General features: G+C 52.5%; 1 protein-coding gene across 1 annotated transcript in view; it reads right to left on the bottom strand.

Moving 5' to 3' along the window:
- The window catches only part of LOC142249264 (cytochrome P450 2D15-like), a 145,374-nt gene extending 120,628 nt beyond the window's left edge, over positions 1-24,746 (bottom strand). The window contains exon 1 of the mRNA XM_075320888.1: positions 24,572-24,746. Coding sequence (XP_075177003.1) covers positions 24,572-24,692 — 121 coding nt within the window. The 5' untranslated portion in view covers positions 24,693-24,746. The remainder of the gene's footprint in view (positions 1-24,571) is intronic.
- Positions 24,747-25,088: the final 342 nt, after the last annotated feature.

Genomic DNA, 25,088 nt, shown 5'->3' with positions numbered 1-25,088 from the left:
CCACACCAGGTGGGGCGGAGCTAAGCGGTTGCCTCCACCCACCGAGGAGTTCACAGGCCTGGAGGCGGGAAAAGTGTCAGAACAGTGTAGGAGTTTGAGGAGTGAGGAGTAACACTTGGGTGCCTGGGTAGTGGCCCGGGCACTGACAGCAAGGTTGGCAGACGGTGGTGGCCGTCTGCAGGAGTGGTGGAGCAACGCGGAACTGTAGGACCGGGGACGGGTGACGGCCCGCCGGTACCGACCGGGGAGCGACGTGAAGCCAGCACACAGAGGCAGGGCCATCGGACCCAGACCATACACCGGGAAGCGGACTACCGTTGGGAATCCATAGTAGTCAGAAAGAAGAACATCAAGGTGCAGGGAAAGACAGCCGCCATCACCTCTCCGGGGAGAGACACTGGAGCCGACTGCGGGACCCGTCCATCCAGCCATTTGGTTTACCGAGGACTTTGTACCTTTCTTGCTGAGTGAGTACACCCGTGCCATCCGGCACTGTGCCGCGCTGTCCCTGCGACCCTGCACTTCACCAACCCTGCCTTCCCGTCACAACATCACCGGGCCCCGGGACCACCGACCCCTACCCACGGAGGGGGAAAACAACATCCCAGCTGCTCCCTACCATCGCTCCCGGGATCCCCGTCACCAGCAGCGGTGGTGTCCATCTTCACCATGACCCGTGGGTGGCGTCACGGACTAAATCCCCCAAACCAACCACCCCTTTCACTCACGGGCGAGGAGCGCCGATCGAGTCCCCGGATCCGGCCCATCGCTCGGGCCACCGAGCAGCCGTCGCAGCAGTGCCGGACCTGAGCGTTAGCGAGCGCAGCGCAGTGGCGTCCTCCCTGCCTGCGACAACTTGGCGTCACAAACAGGATTGAACCCATCTACTTACCAGTAGAAGTGCGCCTTGTGATCTCCGCCGGCGGTGTCCGGACGAAAATGTTGAAACGCCGTTATCTTGGCACGAAAATCTCCCGCTCGAGCATCTTCTCTGAGCAGGGAAGGCCCCGCTCCAACAAACGGAAGTGCTGAAGAGAACCAAGGGGGCGCGGGAGTGGGTCAGCCTGATGTAGCCAAAGCTATAGAAAGCGGGGGACGCCAGGACTCTGCAAAATATCTCGTTCCTGGAGGCCGAGCAAGAAGGATGTCCGTCCCGTCCAGCAGGCCCACGCCCGAGACAGCAGCGTGGGTGGAGGCTCGGGTGACCCAATTAAGCCGCAGGCTGCAGACCCGGTTCCAGCTCCTGGTGCAAGAATGGGAGGCTGGAATGGTGGAGGTGGGGATGACCGTGCAGGCCCGTGAGGCGAAAACAGAATCGGAGGAGCGGGTGAGTGACCCACGCCCCTGTGTCCCAGAGGGACCGGTCGCTGCGGCCGAGGGGCCCGGTCTGCCGTCGTTCAGCCAGCTGCGTTCCCCGCTGCCCGTATTGGTCGGTGCCACCTCGTCGGCCGGTCAGCTGCACCCGAACCCGACAATAGATGACATCACCCCCGCCTGTGAAGATCCACCTGCAGGTGCTGCCCGCGGACGACAACTTGCCCGGCCGGTCCCGACCCCGCTCCCCTGGGAGTCATCCCGCCCAGAGGCGGCCGCGCTTGAAGAGGCTCCGGCAGTCCGCGTGCCTAGTACAGAGACGGAGGGTAGCCCGCCTCAGGCCCAGAAGGTGACGCTGACTGCTCCCAAACTCCAGGCCTCGGCTGAGGCTGCGGAGGGTTGCCGCTGCAAGGCAGCAAAACAGGCCGCGACACAGCGGTGCCCCCCTAATCAGAAGGTGCCGGTTGTAGCCCGCATCGGGGGGTACCGGCTGGGCCCAACCCCCGCGCTGGAGGAGCTGCCATGTTGGGAGCGGTGGCTAGACCCGATGGGACGACAGGCAGAGGCCCGGGAGAAGGCTGCAGTCCTGGCCCGTACTGTGGAAGTAAAGGACGCCCTCTGGAGGGCCTCCCCTGAAGTTTGGGGCCCGGTCTTCGAAGGTCAAGTCCAGCAGTTCCACCCCCGGCGAGGATGTGGGTTTATTTATGAACCCCGCCTGGGAGTCGAGGCATTCTTCTCCCGGCGGGACGTGCACAGCCGACTGCCCCTGGGCCACCCGGAGCGTGACCTTTGTGCGGGAGAGTTGGTCACATATACCTGCCACCTGGGAGAGAGAGGCTGGTTAGCCTTGGATGTCCAGAGAAGGGTGAGCCCTGACAACTACGAGCAGCCACGGTCACCTCCTCCGCCATACAGTCCTAGGGCGGATCCGGAGGAAGCGAGTGGTGATGGTAATCCCGAGTAGTGGCAGCGGTTCGCCGTTGCAAGCAGTTGTCCCCCGTTGGGACCCTCAGCAGTTTGATTGAATGACTCTAATGAACCGTGAACATTTACCTGATTGTCTACATGATTATTCCGGCCGTTGCCAGCAAGTTGTCCCCGGAGGGACCCTGTGTTTACAACCAGCATGAGAGATTACTTATGGACATGGCCGAGAACTGGCAGGCCACCCACGAACTTGTGGGCATGTAAATAAGTTGAAGGGTGATATTCCGTCTGAGTCGCATCCGGAGAGGCAGATTGGAGGAAGGGCCCGCATCCGAGCAGGCTGGGGCCCTGCCACCACCAGGACAGGTGGCCATCCTCCTGGGGTGAGGGGTCCCCCAAGGACGTGGGGTCCCCTGAAGTGACAGCCGGGTGCGAGTAACCGTACCTGTTCCCGCTCGGGCAGCCTAAACCTGGACTGGGGTAAAGGTGTGCTGCCCACTTCTTAGGGGCAGCATCAGGGCTAGGTTGCTTGGGTGGAGAGCGGAAGACACCCGTCCGTCCGTCTGTTATTAAAAATGTTATATATGTGCAACATTTAAGTGTCCTAACAAGAAATGCTTATGTTTTGAAAATGTTTACATGTTATTTATATCTTTTTACAGTTTTAAAAAGAAAAATAAAACCGGTGATGGACGGGCAGCCCGCAGATGGTCTGCATTTCACCAAGGGGGAATGTGGCACCCTGGCCTAGCCAGGTCGTCACAGATAAAATACAAACACCCCACCCCCACTAGACAGGGACAACAGCCAAACAAAAACCCTTGTTGCCTCCCTCCAGTGTCTGATGTCCATACCAGGTGGGGCGGAGCTAAGCAGTTGGCTCCACCCACCGAGGAGTTCACAGTCCTGGAGGCGGGAAAAATGTCAGAACAGTGTAGGAGTTTGAGAAGTGAGGAGTAACACTTGGGTGCCTGGGTAGTGGCCCGGGCACTGACAGCAAGGTTGGCAGACGGTGGTGGCCGTCTGCAGGAGTGGTGGAGCAACGCGGAACTGTGGGAACGGGGACGGGCGACGGCCTGCTGGTACCGACCGGGGAGCAAAGTGAAGCCAGCACACACAGGCAGGGCCATCGGGCTTGGAGCCACCGACAATAGTCAGATCCGAATGTGACTGGAACCCCAGGGGTTTCACAACAGCAAAAGTCCCGATTGAAGGCAACCACCCACACGGTGAGGGTATACAGCTACCGCCTAAGGCTAGAGACCCAAGGGCCAGCATCTGCGGGCAAACGGGCTCCTCCGGTACCCATACACCGGGGAGCGGACTACCGTTGGGAATCCATAGTAGTCAGAAAGAAGAACATCAAGGTGCAGGGAAAGACAGCCGCCATCACCTGTCCGGGGAGAGACACTGCAGCCAGCTGCGGGACCCGTCCATCCAGCCGTTTGGTTTACCGAGCACTTTGTACCTTTCTTGCTGATTGAGTACACCCGTGCCATCCGGCACCGCGCCGCGCTGTCCCTGCGACCCTCCACCTCACCAACCCTGCTTCCCCGTCACATCACCGGGCCCCGGGACCACCGACCCCCACCCACGGAGGGGGATAACAACATCCCAGCTGCTCCCTACTATCGCTCCCGGGATCCCCATCACCAGCAGTGGTGGTGCCCATCTTCACCACGACCCGTGGGTGGCGTCACGGACTAAATCCCCCAAACCAACCACCCCTTTCACTCACGGGCGAGGAGCGCCGCTCGAGTCCCCGGATCCGGCCCACCGCTCGGGCCACCGAGCAGCCGTCGAAGCAGCGCCGGACCCGAGCGTTAGCGAGCGCAGCGCAGTGGCGTCCTCCCCGCCCGCGACATCATTATCCTGTACTCCCAGTGTCAGTGTCATTATCCTGTAACCCCAGTGTCAGTGTCATTATCCTGTAACCCCAGTGTCAGTGTCATTATCCTGTAACCCCAGTGTCAGTGTCATTATCCTGTAACCCCAGTGTCAGTGTTATTATCCTGTACCCCCAGTGTCAGTGTCATTATCCTGTACCCCCAGTGTCAGTGTCATTATCTTAGGCTATATGTAATTACTCTTCAGGGGGCCTCTATATGTGATGATAGTACAGGAGGAGCTTCAGTATAAATACTGTATATGTAAAAAAAAAAAGCCTGATCTGTCTATAGAGCAGCATTGTCAGAATACACAGGACTAGTGAAGGGTTTATCCAACATGTAAGACTAGTTTGGAAACTATAGTGAAGACAAATATTCACTGTCTCCAAATGGAAAAGTGTATTGGGTGGTAATGCTTCACACCACCACATACTGACTCGTAAGGGGGCTTTACATGCTACGATATCGTTAATGTTTTGTCGTCGGGGTCAAGTTGTTAGTGACGCACATCCCGCGTCATTAACGATATCGCAGCGTGTGACACTGACCAGCGACCTTAAGCGACCTCAAAAATGGTGAAAATTGTTCACCATGGAGAGATCGTCCCAAACTCAAAAATCGGTAAGGGTTGTTTATCCAGGTGGTTCATCGCTCATGCAGCAGCACACATCGCTATGTGTGACACCGCAGGAGCGAGGAACGTCTCCTTACCTGCCGCCGGCCACAATGAGGAAGGAAGAAGGTGGGCGGGATGTTACGTCCTGCTTATCTCCGCCCCTCGCTTTGATTGGCCGGCCGCTTAGTGACGTTGCGGTGACGTCGCTGTGATGCCGAACGTCACTCCCCCTTGAAGGAGGGATTGTTCGGCAGTCACAGCGACGCCGCCGACCAGATAAGTATGTGTAACGCTGCCGTAGCGATAATGTTCGCTACGGCAGCGATCACAAACAATCGCATGCGCGACGGGGGCGGGTACTTACACGCTCGCTATCGCTACAAATTGCTAGCGATATCGCTACCGTGTAAAGCCCCCTTTAGGGTATGTGCCCACGATCAGGACTCACTGTGTTCTGCATGGAGCAGGTCCTGACCTGCGGGGCTGCGAGTCTCCGGAGACCGCATATGCTTGTACCCACAATCAGGCTTCAGTGTGCTGCGGTCTTTCACTTGTGTTCTCCATACGGAGGAGTATGCGATTACGCAGCAAACAATTGACATACTGCGGTCTAGAAAGAAGATCCGCAGGTCAGTGTTTGCTGCGGAAACAAGAATCACAGTGGACACGGGATTTCTAGAAATCCATCCATTGTGCTTGCACTTACAACGCAGCGTTTTGGATGCAGCTGAACCATGCTACAGCCAATGTCGCGGGCGGAGGAGGGAACGCTGCGCTCACCCACTGCTCGGGTCCGGCTGCTGCTGCTCGGTGGCTCGAGCGGTGGTCCGGATCCCGGGGACTCGAGCGGCGTTCCTCGCCCGTGAGTGAAAGGGGGTGGTTTGGTTTAGGGATATTGTCCGTGACGCCACCCACGGTGGTGGTGAGGTTGTGACACCACCGCTGCTCTGGACGGGGATCCCGGGAGCGATGACAGGGAGCAGCTAGGATGTTGGTTCTCCCCTCCGTGGGTAGGGGGGTTGGTTGTCCCGGGGCCTGGTGAGGGGTAGGGATGGCAGGCGGGTTACGGGGCCTGGTGAGGTGCAGGGTCGCGGGGGCAGCGCTGTGCCGCACGGCACGGTGGTACTCACTCAGCCAATGATGAATGCAAAGTCTCCGGTAAAACAAACGGCTGGATGGACGGGTCCCACAGACGGCTGCGGTAGCTCTCCCGGTAGGTTGGTGGTGACTGCCTTTCCCTGCACCTGTGTTGTGTTCACGGTTCCAATGGCTTCCCACCGGTAACTCGCTCCCCAGCCTGGATGGATGCTTAAGGAGCCCGTTTTGCCCGCAGGCTCTGGCCCTGGGAACTGTAGCCTTGGCGGTGACTGTGTTTCCCTTTACGGTTTGAGCTGTTGCCTTCAATCGGGTCTTGACTGCTGGGAAACCCCGGAGGTTCCCTTCGCTAACGGATTTGACCGATTTTACGGCGACTCCTAGCCTGGTCGGGGTCCGTAAGCCCTGCCGAATGGTGCTGGCCTCTCTTTGCTCCCCGATCCGGTACCGTCAGGCCACGCCCATCCCCGGTCCTTATGGTTCGCTTCAATCAGCCTTTCCTGCAGACAGTCACCACCGTCTGCCAACCTTGCTGTATGTGCCCGTGCCAGTCAGTCTCCTCTACTGCCACTTCACTCCTCACTTCAACTCCTCTCCAAACTGATCTGACTTCCCTTTCCCGCCTCCAGGACTGTGAACTCCTCGGTGGGCGGAGCCAACTGTCTGGTCCACCCCCTGGTGTGGACATCAGCCCCTGGAGGGAGGCAACAAGGATTTGTGTTTGACCTAGATGTGCCTAGCCGGGGTGTGGGGTGTGTTATTGTAGTACCTGTGACGTCCTGGCTTGTCCAGGGCGCCACATTCCCCCTTAGTAAAATGCAGACCATCCGCGGGCTGCCCGTCCATCACCGGTTTTATTTTTGTTTAACTGTAGAAAAGGGGGTAAAACATAAAAACAGTAAAAACAAGCATTTTGTATAAAACTTCCCTTAACGGGAGGTACAATACTTAAACGCTGCAAACGGTATTGGCTTCCGCTCTTCTCCCACCCAAACAACCTGGCCCTGATGCTGCCCCTAAGAAGTGGGCGGCACCCCTTACCCCAGTCCATCACCAGGATGCCCGAGCGGGTTCTGTCTCTTTCAGGGGACCCACGTCCATGGGGACCCCTGAACCCCCGGAGGATCGCCACTGGTTTCGGTAGTGGCGGGCCTGGGCCATCCCTTTCCTCCAGGCCCATCCTCCCAAATCAGCATCTCCGGAGGCGGCAACGGTTTCAAGCCAACACATTTTTATTTACATCCCACTAAGTTTGTGGTTGCCCTGCCAGTTCTCGGGCTTGTCCGTAAGAAGTCCCTTACGCAACGGTTGCAGGAAGTCCCTACGGGGACTGGTTGCCGGCAACGGCCGGTTTAATCAAAGTGCCAATCTGGTTACATCTTTATGTGATTCACTCCTATCATTCAAAAACTTTTAAACTGGTGGTCCCAACGGGGACAACTGCTGACAACGGTGGACCGCTGACTTACTCCAAATCCACGGTGTCGGCCGGAGGAGGGGGCCGGGCTGGTGCTCGGGCCTCTTGACCGCCCCTTAGCTTCGCGTCCAGAGGAAACCAACCCCTCTCCCCGCAATGCCGAGTGTATCGGACCAGGTCCCCCGGCATCAGGTTGCGGCCCGGGTGGTCCTCCGGTGGGTGGGCGTTGACGTCCCGTCGGGCCACAAAGATTTCGGCCTCCAGGCCCGGCTCATATATAAACCCGTACCCCCGACGGACGTCAAACCTCCTCACTTGTCTTTCATAAAGCGGGCCCCGTACACGGAAGGTGGTTTGGTGGAGGCTTTCTTTCTCCTTAATCGTGCGGGCTACCAGCTCCGCCTTCCTCCTTTCTCTCTCCGCGATCTCCAGGCCCAGCGGGGTCTGTTCCCTGTCCCAGTAAGGGGCTACTGCGGGCCCCAGCGCACGGGTCGGGCCCCGTGAGACCTCCTTCACGCTGCCCAGTACTGGCATTCTGGGGGGAAGGTCCCGCGGTGTCATGGCCTGGGGTGCTGCCTTACAGCGGCAACCCGGCGTGGCCTCAGCCGAGGCGTGGGGGATGGGCACAGGGATCGTCTCCCGCTTAACCTCCTGCACACAGCGGCCTGTCGGAACCGATTCGGGCTCAGGCACGATCACTACAGGTGCCTCCGGTATCTCTCCACTGACGGCCTCGGATTTCGGCAGCTTCCAGGGAGCGGCTGTGGACGGTCACGGGCCCCGGCTGCAGGTCGGTCTGCCTGGGCGGATTGGCGGGGTACCGCTACCGGTTGTGGTGGTAGCGGGCCTAGTGACGGGGCAGCAGCAGTCAACACGGGTAGCGGGGGAGGTAGCAGGGCGAGCGGGTGTAGACCGGGCCCCTCGGAGGCAATGACCGACCCACTAGGGGTACAGGGGCGTGGGTCACTTACCCTCTCCTCCAAGACTCCCTCCACCTCGCGTCTCCGTATGGCCGCCACCACCTCCGCCATGTCGGCCTCCCACTCCTCCAAGAGGAGTTGTACTCTGATCTGCAGCCATTGTTGCAGCTCAGCGGTCCGGACCTCCACCCACGCCGCGGTTCAAGGCGTGGGGGCTACGGTGCTGCGGAGCGGTTGGTACATCGCTGCGGCGGCCTCTTCCAGGAACGAAAAGATGGCCGCAGGGTCCTGGCGTCCCTGCTTTTATAGCCACGGGCTACATGCGGCCAGACGCCATACGTCCCCCTTAGTCTTTTTCCGGCTCCTCCTCTACAGGGGCGGGATTTCGGTTTTCGTGCCTCCACTACTCGGGAAGACGCTCGAGCAAGGACTTTTCGCGCCCAAAATGGCGGCTTCTCAAGTTTTTCGGCCGGACACCTCCGGCGGTCACAAGGCGGTCACAAGGCGCACCTCTACCAGACGGCAGAGCGGTTCATGACGCCAAGTTGTCGCGGGCGGAGGAGGGGACGCTGCGCTCACCCACTGCTCGGGTCCGGCTGCTGCTACTTGGTGGCTTGAGCGGTGGGCCGGATCCCGGGGACTCGAGCGGCGTTCCTCGCCCGTGAGTGAAAGGGGGTGGTTTGGTTTAGGGATATTGTCCGTGACGCCACCCCACGGTGGTGGTGAGGTTGTGACACCACCGCTGCTCTGGACGGGGATCCCGGGAGCGATGACAGGGAACAGCTTGGATGTTGGTTCTCTATAAGATTGGATCAATAATGTCCCGGGAATATTGCAGTTTAACAAGGTGAACAGATATTCCCAATATTTAACAAATTTTATTATAATAAAAATTTCACACCACAGTGTAAAGCAAACATATGGCCATATAGGTCATGTACATACAAATATTGTCAAATGACAGATTAAATATAGGAAGGTAGCAGTGGTTCACAGACAGGTGATAATGTTAGAGCATAGGACTTATCTTGTAGGCTGTAATTAGTTATTTGTTCAGCACCAAAAATATGCATACGGTCCAAGCAGTTATATGCTATTGCTCTTCAAGGGTCCTTATGGTATGAGTGAACCATCAGCCTTCATAATCCCAATAAAATAATTCCACCTCAGTAACTCCACCTCGACGCGTTTCCCCACACAGAGAGTGTGGTTCATCAGGAGGCTGTGAGGTAAATACATTATATCAACATGGAGATACATATAAAGTGCAAAGTTTGAAAACATTACCACAATAGCATGAAAAAATGAGAAGGAGATAATATGTAGTACTTGCCCAGAATGATATGGAAGTCAGGTGTGCAGGTCCATGGCGTCAGGTAAAAGGATCAACGGTGGTACAGATAATACTGTGCAGATGACCACCACAGTCCAAGTGATCGCCATGGACCTGCACAACCATGTGGTGGTATAAATACCCCACATCATTCAAGACACCTGAGGGCAAACAGGGCGGACGCCGTCAGAGTACCCAGTGCGCATACCCGATATGGCGCGCGCAGCACGCACGCGCCAAACGGGAGCCTATAAGGATCAAAATAACTATGGGCCGGCTGAACTAGCACCATCTGGGTTCTCACCGCGCATGCCCGATGTCGCGCGCGCTCTGCGCACGAGCCGGACGGGATCCCATAAGAGTCAAACCTATTGGCAAGAGGTAGTAGCTACCGCGCATGCGTGCGGTCTCCATAGATGCGGCGCCCACGTCATCAGGAATGCAGATCACATGACACGGTGAAGTAAATGTGGGCACGCATGCGCAGTGCCATATAATTTGGACTTAGATAGATTCTTCATTCACAAAAGTCCGTTTACAACCACTGATAAGGATCACTAAAAGACAGCGGTGTAAGATTGCGTTATTGGGCACCACATCCACGGAAGCTACCACCCCAAACCTCTAGGTATACATATAAAGATAATATACATAGTACGGGGCATTTGATTAAAATAGATATCATATATTGTTAGGACATACATGTAACTTGGAATGCAACATAGCAAAACAGTGCATCTACTCCATGTTCTCCACAACAGAACCCATTATAGGCAAGTACAGTAATGAGATAGTAGTAGTAATCATATCCAACAATATGGATTAAACCCCCTGTAAAAATAGGGGGGTATTCTTCCAGAATAAGGCATAATGGATTTTTCAAAACAGTATAAACCCTGTCTATGCTAAGTGGGGAGGAAGCAGCTGAAAGACAGCTGCTCATTAAGCCCCCCCCCCCCCCCCCCCCCCCCCCCCCCCGGTGTAAGGGAGCCCAATTTAAATATCCACGCTGACTCTGCAAAAGAAGCCTGTCAAAATCTCCACCCCTAGGGCTAGGTTTAACCAGCTCTAGTACAGAAAAACGAATATGAGTTGCATCGCCACGATGAATCGTATTAATATCGCGGGAAATTAGTGTATGTCGTCTGTTCCGAATATCAGAAAGGTGTTCCCCCACCCTCCTCCGGAGTTCTCTCAGGGTCTTGCCAACGTAGTCCATAGGACACGTGCAAGATGCCCTATAGACAACTCCGGAGGTCCTACAGTTACTGAAATCACGTAAATAGAATGTTTTACCAGTTTTACCTTTCTGATATTCGGAACAGACGAGATACACCAATTTCCCGCCATATTAATACGATTCATCGTGGCGATGCAACTCATATTCGTTTTTCTGTACTAGAGCTGGTTAAACCTAGCCCTAGGGGTGGAGATTTTGACAGGCTTCTTTTGCAGAAAGAGTCAGTGTGGATATTTAAATTGGGCTCCCTTACACCGGGGGGGGGGCTTAATGAGCAGCTGTCTTTCAACTGCTTCCTCCCCACTTAGCATAGACAGGGTTTATACTGTTTTGAAAAATCCATTATGCCTTATTCTGGAAGAATACCCCCCTATTTTTATAGGGGGTTTTATCCATATTGTTGGATATGATTACTACTACTATCTCATTACTGTACTTGCCTATAATGGGTTCTGTTGTGGAGAACATGGAGTAGATGCACTGTTTTGCTATGTTGCATTCCAAGTTACATGTATGTCCTAACAATATATGATATCTATTTTAATCAAATGCCCCGTACTATGTATATTATCTTTATATGTATACCTAGTGTTACGGTTGCTGCGAGCACTGGAGACTATGTCCAGATTTCTTGCTACTGCACATGTGCGAGCGCTGGAGACTAAGTCCAGATTTCTTGCTACTGCACATGTGCGAGCGCCGGAGACTAAGTCCAATCTTGGAGCCATTGCACATGTGCGGGTGACATCATCGCTGACACGAGGTCACATGTCTCTGACACCTTCTATGCCGATTGGTCGCTGGTCATGTGCTTGTGACGTCTTGCTCGGTGATAGGCCAGCATGACGTCACTCCTGTCGTTCTGGCAGCGGATTGGCTCTGGTGTCCTCCATCTTGGATGAGGCACAGAGTCTATATAAGACCCTGACACACGCCGCATGGTGCTCAGTCCTCTTGGTTCATGCATATGAGTAGACGCTCTGTGCGCGTTCCTCTAGGCATTCCTCTGTCTATGCTAGGTGAGCGCTACCGGCAGGGTAGCGTTCTTATACCTTACAGCTTCGGCTGCTGTCCGTATCCTTACCTCTTAGGGGAGCGGACATAGGCAGGTGCCTGAGGCACATGGTCTGGCTGGGCCTTGTGATTCTACTCGTAGGTGGACGTTGCCGCTAGGGTAACGTTCCTTATACTGCGTCTGGCAGTTGTTCGTATCCTCGCACACTAGGGGAGCGAACAGAGGTAGGAGCTTTGTGCGGCTTACGCTGCTGTTCGTCTCTTTTGCACCACTAGAAGAGCGGACCTAGGCAGGTGCCATATCTAGTGGTTCGTGTCCTCGCACACTAGTGGAGCGAACGCAGGTAGGAGCTTTGTGCGGCTTACGCTGCTGTTCGTCTCTTTTGCACCACTAGAAGAGCGGACCTAGGTAGGTGCCATTTCGCACACATTACCTTTGTCTCTGTGATTATTAACAGAGATCATTCCACACACCCTCCAAGTAAGGGAGGAATTGCTTTACTTACTTATTATATCCTTCTGTGAGTTAACAGAGGTATTGCACTCTGCCATAGTCTGCAGCAAAGTCTTTGCACGGTGGACCCTGACTGTCTGATACTCCTTTCGGTTATTATCAGACAGCCCCCCGTAACATTAGGACTGAGCCAAGGGTCTGGCAGTTATGGCAGAATATCAGCAGTTACACCGTTACATACAAGTACTTGAGTCACGGCTCAAGAGTATAGAGGATAAACCTCAGACCATGGTGACATCTGCACATGATCCTCGACTTGCTCTGCCAAACAGATATTCTGGCGATGCCAGATCATGTCGTGGTTTCATTAGTCAGTGTCAGATACACCTAGAGGTCAACTCTTCTCGCTTCTCTACGGAGAGGTCCAGAGTAGGCTTTATCATCTCCTTACTTCAGGACAAAGCCTTAGAATGGGCGACTCCCCTATGGGAGCGCTCTGATGTGGTTACTCTGAGACATCAAGACTTTCTTGATGCTCTTAAGGCGGTATTCATGGGTCCGCAGGTTACCCATGATGCGGCCCTGAGACTGTTAGATCTATCTCAGGGTTCGTTATCCACTAGTTCTTATGCCATTGCTTTTAGAACTCTGGTGGCAGAACTAGATTGGCCAGAGAAGGTGTTGATTCCTATCTTCTGGAGAGGGTTGGCAGGCAATGTCAAGGATGCCCTTGCTACTCGTGAGGTCCCTGCTTCTCTGGAGGACTTGATCACAGTAGCAACGAGGATCGATGTACGCCATAAGGAACGTAGACTCGAGGTCTCTTCCTCACGCCCTAAGCATCGGGCTATTCCAGTTGTTGAGGGTCCACTACCATCTTCCTCAGCATCTGAAACATCTCCCACTCCTATGGAGTTAGGTCATACGTTCTCCAGACTACGCAAGTCTGGTCCTCCTATATGTTACGTATGTCGTCAGGCTGGGCACTATGCCAACAAGTGTCCTAGTCGTCAGGGAAACTCCCTGGCCTAGTAACCATTAGAGGGGGGTTACTAGAGACGTCTTCTGCACCCTCTAAGTGTTGTATCCCAGGTCAGCTCTCGTTATCTGAGAATGCATGGCCTATTATGGCTTTTGTGGATTCCGGAGCTGACGGGATTTTTGTGTCCTCAGGATTTGTAAAGGGACACAATATTCCCTCTATCATGTTAGAGGCGCCTATTCCTGTCCGTGTTGTTAATGGAACTATGTTGTCTGACTCCATTACATTGAGGACAGTTCCCTTGCGCCTTTCCCTGTCTCAGGGTCACATAGAGGAGATTTCTTTTCTTGTTTTGCCTGAGGGTATAGACGACGTCCTTCTGGGTCTTCCATGGCTTCGGACTCATGCTCCTCACATTGACTGGGAGTCTGACAGCATTATTAGTTGGGGTTCGAAATGTCAGTCCCGATGTCTTCCCTTACCACCTAAGGTCGTTGCGGTTGCATCAACTGATCTCTCTCCCATACCTACACCCTATTTGGATTTCACTGACGTGTTCTCCAAACAGGGTGCTGAGGTTCTTCCACCCCATAGGCCGTATGACTGTGCCATAGACCTTATCCCAGGTTCGGTTCCACCTAAAGGCAGGGTTTACCCCCTGTCGATACCTGAGTCGGAGGCCATGTCGACCTATATAAGAGAGAGCTTAGAGAAGGGGTTCATTCGTAAGTCTGTCTCTCCCGCGGGAGCTGGGTTTTTCTTTGTTCGAAAGAAAGAGGGTGATTTGCGTCCCTGCATAGATTACAGGGGTCTCAACGCAATCACAATAAAGAACAAATACCCATTACCTTTAATTTCGGAGCTCTTTGACAGACTGAGAGGAGCTCAAGTTTTTACGAAGTTGGATCTGCGGGGTGCGTATAACTTGGTACGAATTCGAAAGGGTGACGAATGGAAGACCGCTTTTAACACCCGAGACGGTCACTATGAATACCTCGTCATGCCTTTTGGGTTATGTAATGCACCCGCAGTATTTCAGGACTTCGTAAACGATGTGTTCAGGGATTTACTGTTATCCTCAGTAGTGGTGTATCTGGACGACATCCTGATTTTTTCTCCTGATCTGGAGACTCATCGTCAGGATGTCGTTCGTGTCCTTTCCCGTTTAAGGGAGCACTCATTGTTTGCTAAACTCGAGAAATGTGTATTCGAGCAGTCCTCATTGCCTTTTTTGGGTTACATTATCTCACAAGAGGGTCTGGCTATGGATCCTGCGAAGCTCTCTGCTGTCCTGCAATGGTCCGAACCTCATTCCTTGAAGGCGGTGCAACGCTTCTTAGGATTCATAAATTATTACAGGCAGTTCATACCCCATTTTTCTACTTTGGTGGCCCCTTTGGTGGCCTTGACTAAGAAAGGTGCTAATCCCAAAGCCTGGTCTACTGAGACATCTCAGGCTTTTGAGGCAGTAAAAAGACACTTTTCAACTGCTCCCGTTCTTCAAAGACCCGATGAGAGTAAGCCCTTCCTCTTAGAGGTTGATTCCTCTTCAGTGGGTGCTGGTGCGGTCTTGTATCAAAAGAACGGTGCAGGTAGAAAAAGGCCGTGTTTCTTCTTTGCGAAAACCTTTTCACCAGCAGAGAGAAACTATACCATTGGGGATAGGGAACTGCTCGCCTTGAGATTAGCCTTGGAGGAGTGGCGTCACTTGCTGGAAGGAGCGAAACATCCTTTCCAGGTCTATACAGACCATAAGAATCTGACGTACTTACAAACCGCACAGCGTCTCAATCCTCGCCAAGCCCGCTGGTCCTTGTTTTTCTCCCGCTTTCACTTCTCCATCAACTATCTGTCTGGGAGTAAGAATAACAAGGCAGACGCCCTGTCTCGCTCTATGCTTTCTACCCAGGAAGAGATTGACGAACCTCGTCTTATCCTTCCCTCCAGGGTTTTTCATACGCTCTCCCCTGTGACGTTAGACCAAATCCCACCGGGCAAGACCTTTGTTCCGCCTGATCGACAGAATGATATACTGTCATGGGCCCACACCTCAAAGGTGGGTGGGCATTTTGGTATTAGGCGGACACGAGAGTTACTGGAGAGGTGGTATTGGTGGCCACACTTAGCCAGCCACGTCAAGAGATATGTCGGTTCCTGCTACTCGTGTGCTCGCAACCGTCCATTACGGCAGAGACCGGCTGGGCTCTTGCATCCTTTACCAGTGCCAGATAGACCATGGGAGGTGGTAGGCATGGACTTTGTGGGTGATCTTCCATGTTCACAGGGACATAGATTTGTGTGGGTCATTACGGACCATTTCTCCCGGATGGTTCATCTCGTACCGTTATCGAGAATCCCATCTTCCAGGGTACTAGCCAAACTATTCCTCAAGCATGTCTTTAGGCTTCACGGGATGCCAGATCGTATCATTTGTGATAGAGGCCCGCAATTTACTTCCCGTTTCTGGCGAGATCTTTGTAGCCTTCTGCAAATTGAGTTGAATCTCTCTTCGGCATACCATCCGGAGACTAATGGTTTGGTTGAACGTACCAATCAATCTATGATTATATACCTTCGACACTTTGTTGCTGAGAACCACGATAACTGGTCCTCCCTCCTACCCTGGGCAGAATTTGCCCTTAACAATTCGCTGGCTGAGGCCACTGGGCAGACACCGTTCGTACTCAATAATGGGCAACACCCTAGGGTACCGGTACCGTTTCCCGCTGCTGCACCTCCTCCTCTTGTGGCCGACTGGGCAACTAATGCCAGAGAGGTTTGGGATCGGACTCAAGAGTCGATCCAAGCAGCTAAGGACCGTATGAAGACTGTGTCCGATCGGTTTCGTCGCCCGGCTCCTGTCTTTTCTCCAGGGGACTTTGTGTGGCTCTCTGCAAAACACGTGAGACTTAGAGTGAGCTCTGTCAAATTTGCTCCTCGCTTCCTGGGTCCTTATGAGGTTCTTCGACAGGTAAATCCTGTAGTCTATCAATTGAAGTTACCTGTCCATCTTAGGATTCATGACAAATTCCATGTCTCACTGCTAAAGCCGGCTATTTTACCTCACGCTCGTGAAGTGCACTCTCCTGCCTCTGATTCCTCTCGCTCTAGCTATGAGGTACGAGCCATAGTTGGTTCTAAGATGGTTAGAGGGCGCAAGTTCTTCTTGATAGATTGGGAGGGCTATGGCCCGGAACATCGCTCTTGGGAGCCTGAGGAGGCTGTCCATGCTCCCGACTTAGTTGCCGATTACCTGCGTCGCCGGGAGGGGGGCCCTTGAGGGGGAGGTACTGTTACGGTTGCTGCGAGCACTGGAGACTATGTCCAGATTTCTTGCTACTGCACATGTGCGAGCGCTGGAGACTAAGTCCAGATTTCTTGCTACTGCACATGTGCGAGCGCCGGAGACTAAGTCCAATCTTGGAGCCATTGCACATGTGCGGGTGACATCATCGCTGACACGAGGTCACATGTCTCTGACACCTTCTATGCCGATTGGTCGCTGGTCATGTGCTTGTGACGTCTTGCTCGGTGATAGGCCAGCATGACGTCACTCCTGTCGTTCTGGCAGCGGATTGGCTCTGGTGTCCTCCATCTTGGATGAGGCACAGAGTCTATATAAGACCCTGACACACGCCGCATGGTGCTCAGTCCTCTTGGTTCATGCATATGAGTAGACGCTCTGTGCGCGTTCCTCTAGGCATTCCTCTGTCTATGCTAGGTGAGCGCTACCGGCAGGGTAGCGTTCTTATACCTTACAGCTTCGGCTGCTGTCCGTATCCTTACCTCTTAGGGGAGCGGACATAGGCAGGTGCCTGAGGCACATGGTCTGGCTGGGCCTTGTGATTCTACTCGTAGGTGGACGTTGCCGCTAGGGTAACGTTCCTTATACTGCGTCTGGCAGTTGTTCGTATCCTCGCACACTAGGGGAGCGAACAGAGGTAGGAGCTTTGTGCGGCTTACGCTGCTGTTCGTCTCTTTTGCACCACTAGAAGAGCGGACCTAGGCAGGTGCCATATCTAGTGGTTCGTGTCCTCGCACACTAGTGGAGCGAACGCAGGTAGGAGCTTTGTGCGGCTTACGCTGCTGTTCGTCTCTTTTGCACCACTAGAAGAGCGGACCTAGGTAGGTGCCATTTCGCACACATTACCTTTGTCTCTGTGATTATTAACAGAGATCATTCCACACACCCTCCAAGTAAGGGAGGAATTGCTTTACTTACTTATTATATCCTTCTGTGAGTTAACAGAGGTATTGCACTCTGCCATAGTCTGCAGCAAAGTCTTTGCACGGTGGACCCTGACTGTCTGATACTCCTTTCGGTTATTATCAGACAGCCCCCCGTAACACCTAGAGGTTTGGGGTGGTAGCTTCCGTGGATGTGGTGCCCAATAACGCAATCTTACACCGCTGTCTTTTAGTGATCCTTATCAGTGGTTGTAAACGGACTTTTGTGAATGAAGAATCTATCTAAGTCCAAATTATATGGCACTGCGCATGCGTGCCCACATTTACTTCACCGTGTCATGTGATCTGCATTCCTGATGACGTGGGCGCCGCATCTATGGAGACTGCACGCATGCGCGGTAGCTACTACCTCTTGCCAATAGGTTTGACTCTTATGGGATCCCGTCCGGCGCGTGCGCAGAGCGCGCGCGACATCGGGCATGCGCGGTGAGAACCCAGATGGTGCTAGTTCAGCCGGCCCATAGTTATTTTGATCCTTATAGGCTCCCGTTTGGTGCGTGCGTGCTGCACGCGCCATATCGGGTATGCACACTGGGTACTCTGACGGCGTCCGCCCTGTTTGCCCTCAGGTGTCTTGAATGATGTGGGGTATTTATACCACCACATGGTTGTGCAGGTCCATGGCGATCACTTGGACTGTGGTGGTCATCTGCACAGTATTATCTGTACCACCGTTGATCCTTTTACCTGACGCCATGGACCTGCACACCTGACTTCCATATCATTCTGGGCAAGTACTACATATTATCTCCTTCTCATTTTTTCATGCTATTGTGGTAATGTTTTCAAACTTTGCACTTTATATGTATCTCCATGTTGATATAATGTATTTACCTCACAGCCTCCTGATGAACCACACTCTCTGTGTGAGGAAACACGTCGAGGTGGAGTTACTGAGGTGGAATTATTTTATTGGGATTATGAAGGCTGATGGTTCACTCCTACCATAAGGACCCTTGAAGAGCAATAGCATATAACTGCTTGGACCGTATGGACTGTTATGCCCCACATTTTTGGTGCTGAACAAATAACTAATTACAGCCTACAAGATAAGTCCTATGCTCTAACATTATCACCTGTCTGTGAACCACTGCTACCTTCCTATATTTAATCTGTCATTTGACAATATTTGTATGTACATGACCTATATGGCCATATGTTTGCTTTACACTATGGTGTGAAATTTTTATTATAATAAAATGTGTTAAATATTGGGAATATCTGTTCACCTTGGATGTTGGTTCTCCCCTCCGTGGGTAGGGGGGTTGGTTGTCCCGGGGCCCGGTGAGGGGTAGGGATGGCAGGCGGGTTACGGGGCCTGGTGAGGTGCAGGGTCGCGGGGGCAGCGCTGTACCGCATGGCACGGTGGTACTCACTCAGCCAATGATGAATGCAAAGTCTCCGATAAAACAAACGGCTGGATGGACGGGTCCCACAGACGGCTGCGGTAGCTCTCTTGGTAGGTTGGTGGTGACTGCCTTTCCCTGCACCTGTGTTGTGTTCACGGTTCCAATGGCTTCCCACCGGTAACCCGCTCCCCAGCTTGGATGGATGCTTAAGGAGCCCCTTTTGCCCGCAGGCTCTGGCCCTGGGAACTGTAGCCTTGGCGGTGACTGTGTTTCCCTTTACGGTTTGAGCTGTTGCCTTCAATCGGGTCTTGACTGCTGGGAAACCCCGGAGGTTCCCTTCGCTAACGGATTTGACCGGTTTTACGGCGACTCCTAGCCTGGTCGGGGTCCGTAAGCCCTGCCGAATGGTGCTGGCCTCTCTTTGCTCCCCGATCCAGTACTGTCGGGCCACCGCCCATCCCCGGTCCTTATGGTTAGCTTCAATCAGCCTCTCCTGCAGACGGTCACCACCATCTGCCAACCTTGCTGTATGTGCCCGGGCCACGCACCCGGACACGGTCAGTCTCCTCTACTGCCACTTCACTCCTCACTTCAACTCCTCTCCAAACTGATCTGACTTCCCTTTCCTGCCTCCAGGACTGTGAACTCCTCGGTGGGCGGGGCAAACCGCCGGGCCCACCCCCTGGTGTGGACATCAGCCCCTGGAGGGAGGCAACAAGGATTTGTGTTTGACCTAGATGTGCTTAGCCGGGGTGTGGGGTGTGTTGTTGTAGTACCTGTGACGTCCTGGCTTGTCCAGGGCGCCACACCAACATGCTGCAAACACTGATCGTGGACGGCTGGGCACGCACCCTTACAGGGGATTTCCCAGATAGATGGCGGCAGAGGGGGATTAATGTTATGAAGATGCTGGATAACATTTTGCTTCTCTTTTGATTATTGTTTGGCTGATGGATTTGGTGGTTTTCCTAGGACAAGGAATGTCCGTGTGTAATAAAAACTGCGACTGACTGTAAATAATAGATTCCATTATTAACCACATAAGATGCTACCAGAAATCCTGTGCTATCTACAGGCACAGGACAGGTCTCTTCTGCGCACTGTGGAGTTTGCTAAAAGGCGCACGTTATACTGAGAGAAGCCGAAAATGTACAAGTAATAAAAACGTTTACAGTAGTTATAATGCGGGCCTCTAGAGGCAATTTCCCTGGTAGGCCCCTCACACCCCAGTCCGACCCTGATGTGTAGTGATGTAGCATATTACAGTTGTAGAACATGAGGGGTGTAGTGATGTAATATATTACAGGTGTAGTGTTTGGGAATTTCGTGAGATATATATACAGTACAGACCAAACGTTTGGACATACCTTCTCATCTCTAGAACAACTGTTAAGAGGAGACTTTGTGCAGCAGGCCTTCATGGTAAAATGCTAGGAAACCACTTCTAAGGACAGGCAACACGCAGAAGAGACTTGTTTGGGCTAAAGAATACAAGGAATGGACATTAGACCAGTGGAAATCTGTGCTTCGGTCTGATGAGTCCAAATTTGAGATCTTTGGATCCAACCACCATGTCTTTGTAGAAAAGGTGAACGTATTGACGTATTGACTCTACATGGCTGGTTCCCACCATGAAGCATGGAGGAGGAGGTGTTATGGTGTGGGGGTACTTTGCTGGTGACACTGTTGGGGATTTATTCAAAATTAAAGGCATACAAAACCAGCATGGCTACCACAGCATCTTGCAGTAGCGTGCTATTCCATCCGGTTTGCGTTTAGTTGGACCATCATTTATTTTTCAACAGGACAATGACCCCAAACACACCTCCAGGCTGTGTAAAAGCTATTTGACTAAGAAGGAGAGTGATGGGGTGCTACGCCAGATGACCTGACCTCCACAGTCACCAGACCTGAACCCAGTCGAGGTGGTTTGGGGTGAGCTGAACCGCAGAGTGAAGGCAAAAGGGCCAACAAGTGCTAAGCATCTCTGAGAACTCCTTCAAGACTGTTGGAAAACCATTTCCGGTGACTACCTCTTGAAGCTCATCAAGAGAATGCCAAGAGTGTGCAAAGCAGTAATCAAAGCAAAAGGTGGCTACTTTGAAGAACCTAGAATATAAGACATATTTTCAGTTGTTTCACATTTTTTTAAGTACTTCATTCCACATATTTTAATTCATAGTTTTGATGCCTTCAATGTGAATCTACAATTTTAACTCATGAAAATAAAGAAAACTTATTGAATGAGGAAGTGTGTCCAAACTTTTGGTCTGTACTGTATATATACACACCATATTTTTCGGATTATAAGATGCACTTTTCCTCCCAAAAATTTGGGAGGAAAATGAGGGGTGCGTCTTAAAATCCGAATGTAGCAGGTGTGCTGGCTGCGGTTGGGGGTGTGTAGAGCAAGGCGGTGCGGAACTGTGCTGGCTCCAGTGGGTTAGATGCTCTGTCATCGGGGCTGTGCTGGCTGCGGCAGGTGATATACTCTCTTGGTGGTGCGGGGCTGTGATGGCTGCGGCAGGTGAGATATTCTGTCGGCTGTGCTGGCTGCTGTAGGGACTGTGTGGAGCAAGATGATGCGGCGTGTAAGATTCTCTGTCAGCGGTGTGGAGCAGGGCCGTGCCGCAGGTGAGATGCTCTTTTGGTGGTGTGATCTTCAAATAATGCCGCCAGGAGTCGGCGCGTGCGCAGATGAGCTCTCGGATTGTCATTGAGCCAAGAGCTCAATCTGCGCAGACGTTGATTCCGGGTGCATTCCGGGGGCATTTCTTTGAAGCCAACACCACCAGTATCTGGGACAGCAGCTGCATCGCCCTTCTTCACACAGCCAGGAAAGCCTCCACAGCAAGCACAGCCGGCCACACAGTAGCCAGCACAGCCGGCCACGCAGCAGCCAGCACAGCCGGCCACGCAGCAGTCAGCGTTGCCCTACTCCAGCTCTGCCCCTTCCTCCTGTGACCCCACTCCAACACCGTTGCCGCCGCCCCCCCCCCTACAGTAAGACACCACTGGAGTATAAGATAGACCCCATTTTTTATTTTTACCTTTTTATCTCTAAATTTTGGGTGCGTCTCATAAACCAGTGCATCTTAGATACCGCATTTTTCCATATATAAATTAATCTCTTCAGCTTTGTCGCCATAGAAGAAGGGGGGGGGGGGCAGGCACAATTTCTTGCACAGGGGCTCCAAGCTGTCAGTGTCCACCCCTGCCCAGCACTATATTCCCCTCATTGTGGGCCACCTCTGCAGATACCTCTCCGAGCCCTGTCTCTCTATTTGATACCTAATTTTCCCCTTCCAACTAGGGAACCCGGCACTGTGACATTTAGTGGTGGCTGATAGCACTATGGCCATAGACACATATGGGGAATTTAAACATTTTACTACCACTATACATATAAATACACATTACACATTTACGTAAAAGCAATGACGTCTTTAGGGGGGTGCAGGTCGCAGACCACTCTCCAATATGGATGCCAATTATACTGTTTGGAAGGCTGTGAGGGTGCCAATTATACTGTTTGCAGGGCTGTTTAGGATGTGTACCGCCCCGCCGCCGAGCCGCTCGGATCCGTGCTCGCATTCTACGGGTGGTGGCTTGAGCCCCTCACGGACCCGGGGGTCATGTCGCTCTGCAAGGGGGTTTGGCGCTACGCGCGGGGGATGCGAGTATTTGGTTTTGGGTTGATTGTTTGTGACGCCACCCACGGGTTGTGGTGATTGTGGACACCACCGCTGCGGTGAAGGTGCGGGGACTCCCGGGAGCGGTGTAGTGGCGCAGCTAGGTGTTGACCCCTCCGTGGGTAGGGCGCAGTGTTGCGGTGCAGCGCTGTGCGGTGCCTGAGGGCACTGGTGTACTCACTCTGATACAAGACACTGGAGGCACTGGTAAACCAAATGGGGTGATGAATGGGGCCCGCAGCCGGCTGCAGCTTCTCCAGTCTGGTTGGCAATGTCCGCCTTTCTCCTGCACCTGTGTATGTATCTTGACTATTGTGCCTGGGCACTGGTAGTCCGCTCCCCGGTGTATAAGTGTCGTAGGAGCCCGTTTGCCCGCAGACGCTGGCCCTTTGGATCTCTGGCCTTTGGCAGTGGCTCCTATCTGGACGGGTCGGGCTGTAGCCTTCAATCGGGACTTAGGTGGGAATGAACCCCTGAGGTCCAGACCGCAATCAGTTGATTTGACTATGGTGGTGGCTTATAGCCTAGTTCGGGGTCTGAGTACCCTGTCTGGTGCTCCAGTATCCAGTTGGCTCCCCGGTTCGATCCGGCGGGCCACTACCGGTCCCTTACGGTTACACCGGTCGTATTCCCGGTCTACTGCAGGCGGCCACTACCGTCTGCCTGACTGACTGATCGGGGGTCCTAGGCTCCAACCCAGGCCCCACGCAGAACTGTACTCCTCTCCCTTCCAAACTTAATCTCGATCTGCTTGTGTTTCCTGCCTCAGGCCAGCAGACTCCTCGGAGGGCGTGTCTATCCGCCTGACTCCGCCCACCTGGTGTGCCTGTCTGACTCTGAGGGAGGCAATCAGGTCTTTGGTTGACTGATGGTACCTTACTAGAGTGGGGGGTGTATGTAGTGTGTGCAGTGACCTGTGACCTCTGGGTGTCCAGGGCGTCACAAAAGCTGTGTGGGTAGCATTATAATGTTTATAGGGCTATGTGTGAGCCATTATATTGTTTTCAGGGCTAAGTGAGGGCCATTATACTGTTTGAAGGTCTATGCATGGGTCCATTATACTTTTTCCAGGCAGCTATACAGAATGGAGGGTTGTGTAGGGTCCCTCATACTGTATTTGGGGTCACTATGGGTACCTTATACTGTGTTGGGCATTATTGTGGGGAGTACTTTAGGGTCATCATACTGTGCATGTGGAGGGTACAATGGATAGATTCACAGGAGGATGGTATCATACTGTGTTTGGGGCAGGCACTATTGTTGGCATCCTACGGGGCCATGAAAGGGGCTTCTTAATGTGTGTGAACCCTTAGGGTACTTTCACACTTGCGTTGTGTTGAATCCGCTGGATCCGTTGCTGCGTCGTTTTGACGCATCCGTTATTTTTGTGGTGTCAACGGATGCAATGGGTCCGTTATTTCACAGGAATCCGTTAGCTGATTCCTGTGAAATAACGGACCGTTGCATCCGTTTGGCGTCCGTTAGGCGTCCGTCTAACGGAATCCGTCGGCTCTGTTTTATTTATTTTTTTATTTTTTTTCATTCTGGGCATGCGCAGAATAAATTAGCGGAATCCAGCAGCGGATTCCGTTGTTAAGCACTTAGCAACGGAATCCGCTACCATAGGGAACCATTATAAATTTTAACGGAACCAACGGAATCCGTTGGTTGGCGTCATTTTGACGCCAGCATTTAACGTTACATTCTGCGTTGGAGCATCGGCCAACGGAAGCAACGCAGGTACTTTTGGCACAATCCGTCATCAATGCAAGTCTATGGGAAACAACGGAATCCGTTAACGGATTCCGCTGTTTCCCAAGACAGCGGATTGCGCCAAAAAAAAAAACAACGCAAGTGTGAAAGTACCCTTAGGAGCTTGAACAGGAGAAAAACTACTTTTTAAGTGTAACAGAAATGTAATATATGCTGTTCTGTGATCTGCCGAATATTAATAATATTAGTAATCTAAATTGCAGCAATTCATATAGCACATGACTACTGTCATACAGCACAACCAGGGATTTCTTTCTGGCTCTGCTTGCAATGGCTGGATAACCTTTATAAGGAAAGTAGTACATTACCTTTGGTGTCTCCAACATATCCTAGTTTTTCATAAATGGGAAATCGAGGACGATCAGCTGAATGTTCAGAATTGATGATCAGAGCTTCCTTCACTACTTCAAATCCATTGAGAACCACCATTTTCTTCCAAAAATACTGAAGACTAAATACATTCCCAAACTCTTTGCTCACCTGTTAAAAATAAATTTTATATGAAGGAAACAACTAATGTTTTAAATAAAATATATCCATGAAGAATGCGGAAATCTCAATTAGGTCATTCATATTTTTAAACATATAAAATCTGTTACGTATAACAATTAGGGATGATCGAATACCCTAATATTCGCTTCGACGGATATCCGGCGAATACCTCGCCGCTATTCGAGTATTCGCGAATATTCGACCCCCAATGTAAGTCTATGGGAACTCGAATAATTTTTCGTTGAACCTGTCGGTGACCTGTGGTGACTGAGGAAAAGGCTGAAATGGATGGGAAAAGGCTGAAACAGTATGGGCACAGCCTGTAGAAGGTGT

Source organism: Anomaloglossus baeobatrachus, chromosome 8 (genome assembly GCF_048569485.1).
Source record: "Anomaloglossus baeobatrachus isolate aAnoBae1 chromosome 8, aAnoBae1.hap1, whole genome shotgun sequence".
Taxonomy (NCBI): domain Eukaryota; kingdom Metazoa; phylum Chordata; class Amphibia; order Anura; family Aromobatidae; genus Anomaloglossus; species Anomaloglossus baeobatrachus.
Note: the sequence above shows the minus strand (reverse complement) of the source record. Positions and strands in the feature narration are given on the sequence as shown.